The 11,213-nt window shown below is 38.6% G+C and overlaps 1 protein-coding gene across 1 annotated transcript in view; it reads left to right on the forward strand.

Annotated features, from left to right (window-relative positions):
• The window catches only part of xpnpep2 (X-prolyl aminopeptidase (aminopeptidase P) 2, membrane-bound), a 20,409-nt gene extending 12,283 nt beyond the window's left edge, over window positions 1-8,126 (forward strand). Inside the window, exons 14-21 of the mRNA XM_037675727.1 lie at window positions 681-752; window positions 831-891; window positions 966-1,035; window positions 1,155-1,259; window positions 4,093-4,152; window positions 4,482-4,558; window positions 4,887-4,976; window positions 7,932-8,126. Of these exons, the coding sequence (XP_037531655.1) occupies window positions 681-752; window positions 831-891; window positions 966-1,035; window positions 1,155-1,259; window positions 4,093-4,152; window positions 4,482-4,558; window positions 4,887-4,976; window positions 7,932-8,126 (730 nt within the window). The remainder of the gene's footprint in view (window positions 1-680; window positions 753-830; window positions 892-965; window positions 1,036-1,154; window positions 1,260-4,092; window positions 4,153-4,481; window positions 4,559-4,886; window positions 4,977-7,931) is intronic.
• Window positions 8,127-11,213: the final 3,087 nt, after the last annotated feature.

Below are 11,213 nucleotides of genomic sequence, written 5' to 3' on the forward strand. Positions count from 1 at the left end.
ATCACAGGACTGGCCAAACTATGAAAAAAAACAGTGACTTATAGTCCGGAAAATATGGTACTTGTACATAAACTGGCCACCCCTATCATTTGAGGAAACTATGCTTTCTAGTTTTAACATTGCTTAAAAGTAAAGTTTCTTCAAATGATTGGGGTGGACAAAGATTAATCTATGGTGGCCAAGGCCACCATTGGCCACCCCCTGACTCCAACATTGCACCTGGTGGTGGATAAAATTGCTCCTTACACCCACCATGATCCATTCCTCAGACATTTCCCTCAGACAAGCAAAAAAAAACCTGCCTTTCTGTTTAAACACAGAGTAACCCTTTAATGTTTTGCATCAAAAACATTAAGGTTCACTTACACTCCCGGTTCCATTTCAATCCAGAAAAACAGCAAATATTCTTTATTCAAACCTCTCAGCCGCAGGAAACATAAACATTTTGACCCATTTTTTATTTGCAATAAAATTCACACTTTCTTCACGTTACAGCGGTTATGAAAGTGAAGTTCTGTCGTGTTTTCGTGTTTCAACATCTGAGCAGTTCTTTAGAAAAATGATGAAGTATGATGAAATGTTCTTGACTAAAGTGGCCAGATTTGTAAAAACCTTGTCACACTAAGCACAGCTCAGTGTTACTTTCAGTTCCTGTTGTTTTATTTTTCCCTGTGCTGCAGTCCCACAGCTGAAACCAACAGGCGGCTGACCGTCAACGAGATGTACCTGGTGGACTCCGGTGGCCAGTATCTGTGAGTAAAAACACTCAGGCCTTCTTCAGGTATCACTTCCTGTCTCCTGTGGTTGAAATGAATCACGTTCTTTCTCAGAGACGGCACCACTGACATCACTCGGACGGTCCACTGGGGAACACCGACAGCCATGCAGAAGGTGACATTTACGATGAAAGGATATTTACCTGAACACTAAACTGTGCATTTAAATAATTGTGTTTTGCTTCACAGGAGGCCTTCACTCGAGTGCTCATGGGAAACATTGAGATATCCAGAACCATTTTCCCCTCAGGAACAAGTGGTGAACAGAACATTTTAAAGATTGTTTTCTCTGGAGGGTGTCCCTGTGTCACCACTAGAGAGCCTTCTTCCTCCACATTTCTGCTGCAGGATGTCTGATCTCTTCCTTTTATCTAACAGGTGTGAGCATGGAGATGCTGGGTCGCAGGGCTCTGTGGGAGGTGGGCTTGAACTACGGCCACGGCACGGGTCACGGTATCGGAAACTACTTTGGAGTTCACGAGTGTAAGGCTCAGCCCTTGTTCATCAGGATTCTGGTACAAAATCAATACAGCAAACAAATGCAGAGATGTTTGAAAGCATTTGGAAAAGTCCAACAAAGTTAGTACGAAAGTCAGGTCATCTAGACGGTCTCTTTTTTGTTTGTTAACACATTTCATCCTTCATCCAGAGGACTTCATCAGTCCGAGGAGCCACAACAATCTGAGTCCCACAAGCTGAACACTCACATAGTGGACCAACCAGTTTGCTGGTGATAAGATGGTTTCTGGTGTTCGCCCTCTCCCCTTCAACTCCTCTGAAGCAGCCATGCCCAAAGTGGTTCAAAACAACAAAGCTCATGCTCAATAATCCAGGTAAAAAAAATCCAACAAAGTTAAGTCAGGTCATCTGGAAGGTTTTGAAACACTTTGGCCATGGCTGCCTCAGAGGAGTTGATGCAGGAGAGGGCGGACTCCAGAAACCATCTTATCGCCATCAAACTGGTTGGCCCACTATGTGTGTTGCTTGTGAAACTGAGTTTGTTGTGGCTACTCAGACTGATGAAGTCTTTTGGATGAAGGACGAAACGTTTCAACAACAAAACAAAAGTAACGGTCCAGATGACCTGACTTAACTTTGTTGGATTTTTTACCTGGATTATTGAGCATGAACTTTGATATTTGGGAAAGTATTTCTGCAAACTTGAGATTTTCTATTAACCTGAAGTCTTTCAGAGAGCGGGGCAGGAAACTGAGCATGCAAGCGGTGCAGATGTGTGAGAGCACGTTTCAGTTTGCAACTAAACCACTTGTGATGTGGTGGCATTACTAAATACCAAGAATTTTTTTTTTAAAAAGAGCAACAAAATTATCACAGTGAATTTATTGTGATCGATTTTATCTTGTTTGTGTATTAAACTCTTTACTTAAAAAAAATCATGTTTGTGCAAGGTCACAGAAAGTTTATAAAAATTTAACTCATTTAATTAAGAAGTTAAACTAATATTGCTTTCTTAAATTTACTTGAGGTGAGCATAAATTAAGAAAACACACTTTCAAAAAAATAAGCACAAAAATAACATTTATTAAAAATTGATTGTCAATATGTTTAAAAAAATAACAACTTTGTCACTTTAAGGTGAAGTTGTGTTTTTTTTTCTCAAGGTTGAAGCTAAAACAATCATTTTATTTCAGCTTCCAAGATACTCTGAAATTTTGTTTGACCTCTGACCTCCTCAGGGGCCTGATAATGTAATAAAAAGAGGAGAAACATCATGTAGGTGTGGGAGACCAGAGTTCACATCCCGTCAAAGATATTTATCTGTATTTTTTTTATACTTTCATCCTAAAATAGCACAAATTATGGTATGACACCTTCTGTCTGTCTTTAAGTCAGTGGGCAAATTTTTTTGTCTCTAAATGGATAACTCTTTAACATTATAAACATCAAACCACACAACTAGACACCTCATGGGTCAACAATGATCCCTATTGATATAAAAGCTGCAGGGTCAAAGGTCAAAGTCACAGGTGACCCTTTATTATAACTGGGTTTATGCTATAGTTGGACATCTGAGTAACAAATGTCCAACCATTTGTCCCCTAGATTGTCCCCAATTGTCCATCCATAGGACAGGACACAGTAAGTTGTCCACCACACCGCAAATGTTTAAAATAAAACGTGTCATCATACTTTGATGTTATTTTTATTAAGACCACTTCCACCAAAGAAATCTTGAGTAGTTCTGGTGAAGTCTGCTCTAATCCTAAATTTACTGCTGAACAAACGTGTCATTGTCAGTATTCTTGTTTTAATAAACCATGGTGAAATGTTATGGTTTATTTCAATATAAAACCAGATGTAGGCTTTTACAAAACTTTTACTTTTGATTAATTTTTGTTCCAACTTCAAAATAATCGTGGAGCATGAATGATCTTTAGGCTGATGTTGGTATAATCAACGTAAAAGGATTTAAAGGACCACTTTTATCAATTTATGGCCATCTTGTGTTCCTAAAAAGCACAATCTCAATGTTCTTACATGTTCCGTCTGGTTCTTAGTCAAAAAATAGTGCGGTTTTAAAGCAAAAACAAAAAAAAATACTTTGTTTTCACGTCTCCAAAGCTGAACACTGTCTGAGTAACGAGGCAGCAGCTCATGAGTTGGACGGAAACTTTTTGTCCTATTTTTAGAAGGGATAACTTGATTTCAAGGGATTTTATTTATTTTTATTTTTTATAGATTTACTTTCAAAAGTTCTCACATTTTGTTGTAGCTCTGCAGGAGCTTTACAAAATGTTACCTTTTATGAAATTTCCTTTAAATGAAAACCTGAAATTGCTCCTGAGCAGGAACAGCAGCAGCAGCACCAAACAGCTGGAATGATCATGACAGGACACATTTTTCTTTTTGTTGCTGAAATGCTTGATTGGTCATTTTTGGGGCAACAGTATGAAGATAATAAGAAGAGAAGACTTGTTTATTTTAATTTCTTCAGAACATATAATTTAAGCATCACCACTAACTTCACCTTGTCCTTCACTCTAACAATGAATTTATTTTGGAACATGATGTCACAGATTCTGATCCCAAACCACTGATTGATTTTTTTTATTTATTTAGTTTTAGATCTGCCGTTAAAAAAGCAAAACTTACAGAAGAGGAATTTAAAAGTAGATGCTAAAAGCAACAAATTTATCTTATGAGTCATCTACATTTCATTGACTACAAAAAATGTGACAACTTGTGGACAAAAGCCCAAATATCTCTAAACCTTGAACAAACAGTTTAAAAGAGGTACTTTGACACAAACATGTTTTAATTTTGTTGTTTGTTTGTTTGTTTTGTATTTTTCCAGGGCCGGTCGGCTTTCAGACCAACAATATCCCCTTCACAACCGGCATGTTCACGTCAATAGGTGAAACTTTTTTTTTCCTTTTTCTGAATAAATCCACGTCTACTTTAGGTAATACTAAAACATAACATTATTATCCTCCAAAACCTCTATAGTTTATTATTTTGGGAGCTAAACTTGCTTGGATAGATCAAGAATAGTGATATTTCATTTTCAAATGGGTTTCAGCACAAAATAGACTTTTTTTTTTTGTGATCGAATTTTTTTATTTTATTTTTTTTTACAAAAATGCTGCAGCCCTATTTAAAGAAAATGACCAAGTCTCCAGAGACTTTGAGGACATGGACTTTGCATTTCTCTACTCGGAGGTTTCAGTCATGTTTCTTTTGCAGAACCTGGATATTATAAAGAGAATGACTTCGGGATACGGATTGAAGATGTTGTCATGACAACACCCGCACACACACAGGTAGAAACAAAGATACTTTGTTGATTATTTAGCACAGTGGTACCCAGAGCTGGAGTCTAAAACCCCACTGAGGACTACAGTATGAAACACCAAGCAGCTTGAAAAGATTCAAAGAAACTTTTAAAATGGTTACCAATAGCATATTTAGCCTTAACAGCCCAAAGAAATAAACGAGCACTCATAAATGGGTACATTATTAAATGGCTTATTGGTAATACAGTATTTATTTACTTCATTTTTGAGCTTTTATTTTGTAAGTCAAGTCTAGAGCCACTGATCTAGAAAACATTAAAAGATGTATTTCCTAACATGATGTCCTGTCCCTCAGTTTGGACATAACTTTCTGACATTCGACACCGTCTCACTTGTTCCATACGACAGAAAGCTGATCGACACATCACTCCTCAGCTCAGAACAGGTGAGGAATAAACCGTTTTCAGTTTTAACAAATCAAACTTCTTTCTTTAAATGACACAGTTACTTTATTGTTGATATGCAGCATGAAAGAAGCCCTGTCACGTGACTTGATGTGAGCTCACTTCCGTACAGCGGCCGTCAGTTTCCTGCTCAAATTTGTAAATACCTTTGGCTTTACAAGAGTGAGATGCAGACCGCATGTTTCTTTTTCCTGCAGCTCGAGAGCCGGTTTCCTGTTAAAATCCCCATTTCACACATGCGGTCGGCGTCTCTCTGCAGCTCAGTGATCAAAACGAAGAAAAAGAAAAACAAAACCACGTGTGGAAACAACTTCTGTGTTTTGGCTCTCTTTTTTTACAAGCAGCTGAAGATGTTTTAAATATACAACGTGATGTCAAAAGATTAGGTTAACAGACTCCATGATTAACTTATCAAAAATAGTTCAATTACAAACAGTTCTACTTTATTATTAGTCAACTTGAGCATTATCAGATCCAAGCAAACAGTTACTGGAACGCACCCTGTCAAAATATCCAGATCCTGTTCTGGCAGGATCCAGGATCAAATTAAGCACTGCTTATAGATGAATATCAGCCTCAAATAATCATTATTATTGTTACCATCACCTAAAATCATCGTTCGTGTGACTGTACATTGTATTATTGTCATAAGATCATAGTCCCAGGAGTTCAACTTTTTGGAATGTACTTTATGTATTAATTATATAAATGTTATTTATTATTAATTATTATGTACAGGGGAATGGTGGTGCAGACAAAGGCTAGAGAAGGTGGGCCTGTGATTGGAAGGTCACCCGTTCAACTCCCCAAACCGACAACAGCAAAATGTGGGTGGGAAAGGTGAAACACCTGCCTCCACCCTCATTTGCCCCATGGGCCCTTGAGCAAGGCCCTTAACCCCCACCATTTGCACCCCTGGGTGCCCTAGATGGCTGCTCTTTGCTCCGTAGCTCAGTGGTCTGCGGTTGTGTCAGGAAGGGCATCCGGCATAAAAACAATTGCCAAGTCTTTGTGCGAGTTAGTTCGCTGTGGCGACCTCTGAAGAACGGAGCAGCCGAAAGAAGAAGAAAATGTATTATTATGTACTATTTTTTCTTTTTGCTTATAAATAGTTGTTTGGATTCATAAATTTGTAGGAAACTGATTTTTTTGGGGGGGATGAATAAGAATTGATGGAAATAAGGTCGGGCAGCACGGTGGCGCAGCTGGTAGAGCTGCTGCCTCTCAGCGAGCAGGTCCTTGGTTCAAACCCCGGTCCAGGGGCCTTTCTGGGTGGAGTGTGCATGTTCTCTCCATGCATGCGTGGGTTTTCTCCGGGTACTGCTCTTTCCTCCAACAGACCAAAAACATGCATGTTAGGCTGATTGGTAACTCTAAATTGTCCCTAGGTGTGAGAGAGAGAGTGAATGGTTGTTTGTCTCGTTTGTCTCTATGTGGTCCTGTGATGGACTTGCGACCCGTCCAGGGTGTACCCTGCCCCTCGCACAGTGATTGCTGGATATGGGCACCAGCGACCCCCGTGACCCAAAATGGAATAAGCGGGTAAAGAGGATGGATGGATGGATGGATGGATGGATGGATGGATGGATGGATGGATGGATGGATGGATGGATGGATGGATGGATGGATGGATGGATGGATGGATGGATGGATTGAAATAAGGTCACAGGAGAAGGAGAGGGCTACTATAAGTGTTTATTCCTTCTTATTCCTTTGAGTGTAGCAATGTTGTATATTAGTAAAGGTTTCTGTTGTTATCTGTTGTTACATTCAATAAATTTAACAAAGAAAAGAAAGAACTTTCAGCCACACCAGAAATCCAAAAACTAATTTTAATGTGACTGTTTTTGTACTTATTCTGCACATTTTATCACTGGATAGTGATCCATCCATCCATTATCTTTCCCCGCTTATTCCTTTCTGGGTCACGGGGGTCATTGGTGCCCATGTCCAGCCATCACTGGGCGAGAGGTAGGGTACACCCTGAACAGGTCGCAAGTCCATCACAGTGCCACATTGAGACAAATGAGACAACCAACTATTCACTCTCTCACTCACACCTAGGGACAATTTAGAGTTACCAATCAGCCTAATATGCACGATTTTGGTCTGTGGGAGGAAAGAGCAGTACCCGGAGAGAGAACATGCAAACTCCACCCAGAAAGACCCCCAGGCTGGGAACCAAATGGGTGACCTTCTCGCTGAGAGGTGACAACTCTACCAACTGTGCCACCGTGCTGCCATATGTAAAACTTGAGAAATTGTTCAATGACATTGTGAATTTTCTATCAACTGTGTGCTACATTATTTTAGGCCCTGTTTGCAGAACGCCATTTTTAGGTGAAACTGGAACTTTTTGGTCATCCGTGTACAAAACAATAGCAATAGTTTTTACCAACACTGAAGTTTTTTGAATCCCAGTCACAGTCGAATTGCCCACTGGAACTGTCCAAATTAACCCCTGCCCAGATTAAACCCAGGTATAAATGTTTAACCTATGCCAAACTATATCATCCATCCATCCAGTATCTTTACCACTTCTTCCTTGTCAGGTCATGGGGATCACTGGTGTCTATGTCCAGCTATCACTATGTGAGAGGCAGGGTACACCTTGGACAGGTCATATATCCATCACAGGGCCAGATTATACCCTAGGAGATAAACTGTTTTAAGCCAAACTATGCCCGGTGGTGTAAAGTAGCCTAGGTCAGACTATACCCCTCCAAGTCAGAATATACACATTTATGTACCTGTTATCTGGCTTGAGTAACCTAGGCCAATTCCTACCCCTCATACCAAATATTTAGAGTTTTAAGATTTAAGTCAGTTAACGTGGAACTTTTCCACAATCAGTATGGGAAATCACGTTTCCAGAGATCATTCATGCGTAAAGCGAGTCCCATTGAGTTCCAGTGACAGTGGTTTTCTCTCTCCAGGTTCAGTGGCTGAATAGATACTACAAGAAGATCCGGGACCTAGTGGGTCCCGAGCTGGACAAACAGGGTCTACATGAGGAGAAGAACTGGATGCTGAGGAACACGGAACCCTTTGGGTCTGGATCTTCTGCCGTGTGTTCGTCCTCCCTGACCCTTGTGACCCTGGTCATCGCTCTGCTCCACAACATGGTCTGAGAACCTCCCAACAGATTGCACCTGAACGTTACATCTATGCAATCCCTCCTCAGCAGCTAGAGTTTTTTAATTGTAAAATATATTTAATAATTAAATTATATGATTATACATGTGATTTTGTGCTGTTCAAAGTTTTAAATGATCTATTGTGTAATTTTTTTAAATGTTTTAGTTTTTGAGTGTTTGTATAACAGACTAATAGGATGTCTATTTTATTAAAGGAAAACATTTTAAAACACTGATATTTGCTCAAATTTTTTAAGCCTTTCATACAAATTACAGAAATCAAGGAAGGTAATAGTTTTATTGTATGAGTGAAAACAGACTAAACTTTGATTTTATTTAAACAGGATAAAGTAAATAGACATAAAATATTTCAGCTTATCACAAACAAAATGTATTAGATATTAATTAAAATAATTTCAATTGAACGCACAAAGTTGCTCCCATGTGAGTTGAACTTGGTGTCACTTTTTCTCCAAAGTATCATTAGAAACAACATTTAACATCATTATTTGATTGTTCATGTTCATTCACCCCACTCTTAACTCTTTTTAACACTTGTGAATTTTGAACACATTAAGCATTAACAAATAACACTAGTCTCTATTATAGACCTCAGTTTACTATGTTTTACACAAATAAGGCAAAAGCAGAAAAAATAAGGAAAAGGTCATGATCCTAGAGGTTTGGGGGATAATAACGTTGCATTTTATAGCTCATATGTCTGCCTGCACAAAAACACTAAACCGTTTTTTGTGTCAGAACACAGAAAATCCTAAAGAAAGAGGGTCAGTTTAGTCACGACTGAGGAAGTTACTCAGGATCTGAATCAAGGTCCGGTCCCAAATACACACATCAGACACAACAAGTCGAACCTTGCTGCTGTCAGCTGGTAGAAATGTGTTCAACCATAGACATATATACAGTATATGTCTAGTATATATACAGTATATGTCATATATACAGTATATGTCTATGTGTTCAAACACAATGAAAACAAATCCAGAATAAAACAGGAAACATTGCGCCATAGCGCCCCTAGTGGCCAAATCGCCAGTGCGTTTTTAAAAAAAATCTTCAAGAGGACTTAATCTGGCACTTTATTTGTATTTTATTCATTACTGGACGCAATGTTTCAGTTGATAAAATACAATTCTCAGTTATTATATATTAAATTTAAAGTTTAAAAAGAAATGTTTTATATTTTTTGGGGTATTTTATCACATCACAAAATCTCTTTACCAGGCACTTACTGTATGCTTGAAGTGTATTAATCTGATAAACCTCAAGACAACTTTTTGTGTTTACTTCAAATATTTTTAAACTTTTACACCTAAGCATCAGCCTGACTGAAAAGCTTTGACACATTTTTTCAGATTTTTTATTGTTTTTGTCCCTTTTGTGATGCACAGATCGAAGCGTTTGCTGCCAACTTTTAGTTGACAGGAAACTGAAGTAGGGCATCCTCTCATCATGTGGTTTTTGCACCACCAAAATACCAAGCTAAACTTTGCCTTGCGTTGAACTTCCCTGTTTTGCGCTCGATGTCAGTGTCTTCTGGACTTGTCCTGCAGGTGGAGTGAACAGTCAAACGCACACTCATGTCAGAGTCACTCAGGTCATCTGAGTTGTGTGTTTTTAATGTTTTTACTGCATCAGTTTGAGTCTGGCTTTGCGTCACATTCTTCTTAATAATCATTAAGTGTAAGAACATTTTTATGAAGGGGTAATCCAACCCTTAAAGAACAAATTGAGGTTTTGTCGTGATCTCCTGCAGCTGCAAAGTCGTTACAGTTTCTAAACATGTCATCTTTGGTCGTCTTTCACTTCCACACTTTAAATGTTCTCCCTGTGACTACAACCCCCTCTAAAAAAATGAGGCTGAGTACCATTAACAAACAAAGCTGAACAACTCAGGTGTTTTTACACATTTGTTTAGTGACAAATCTAATATACAGAATAATTTATAATAATTTGGATGCTAAAAATAGTTTTAGTGACTTAACATGATGAATTTGAGCATCTGGAGATTAGTTATTATCATCTGCTGCCAAAAGTAAAAGATGAAAATTAATGGTTTTGCCTTTGTTTGTCTGTTAGCAAAATATCTTCTTTTATGTCTTCTTCCTTTGACTGTTCCCTCTTTTGTAGTCACCATATTGAATCATCTTCATCTCACTCTGTCCTGTGTGCCTTCTGTCCTCATTCCAACTATCTCCATGTCCTCTCTAACTGCATACCTCCACCTCTCCAAGTTCTCTTCCACCTGTTCCCTGTTCTCATCACACATCAAAGTGCATCTGCAAACAGTATAGTCCACGGAGATTCCCAGGATGCACGTCTAAACCCACATCAATAATTCAATATGGATCTTTTCCAATGCAAAAATGGCTATAACATAAAATATAGAGATAATGAGCAAAGGTTTATGTGATAGTAGCTGAGTTCATCCTCAACACATCCTTTGAGCACCGACACATTTTGTGCAATGTAATGTCAGTTATAAGACTTCACCTGAACAGCTTCAAGCTCTTCATTTCTCATTTTAAAATGACTCTACTGTAGTTTAACAGTCTGACACGAAAGGCTGATGGTGCATTCCCTCAAAGAATACTAGGTCCTTTAATTTGATATAACCTGTTCCTATACTCACTTACAGATCTAATATGTCTTTTAAACCAATTCAAGATTCTTAACAAACTTGTATCGACTGAACACGATAAATTTGGGCAAGTGAAAGTCAAACACGTGTGGTGAAGAGGATTTTTTTTATTAATAGGATTTTTTTGTCTCAAAACAAACTGAAAATGAGGTCAGTGCACTTTATTGTGTGTTAACTACGTATTTTAGACACAAGTTCATGGCATGCATATAAGAGTGATTTATGTTACCAGCCTGTAGGTTCTTTGTGGTCTTGAGCAGCAGAAACAGGGTTTGACTCTTCAGTTTCAGTGTGGTCATGTGACTTCCTGGATGTGCACTTCACTCGGCAGCAACAGCAGAGCGCACCTCAGCCCTTCTCTTTCTCTGTATCTGACTCTGGCTGTGACAGATATCCTCACTGATTGTAGCTCACTTGCAGCT

This window comes from Nematolebias whitei, chromosome 4 (assembly GCF_014905685.2).
Source record: "Nematolebias whitei isolate Nwh7 chromosome 4, NemWhi1, whole genome shotgun sequence".
NCBI lineage: Eukaryota > Metazoa > Chordata > Actinopteri > Cyprinodontiformes > Rivulidae > Nematolebias > Nematolebias whitei.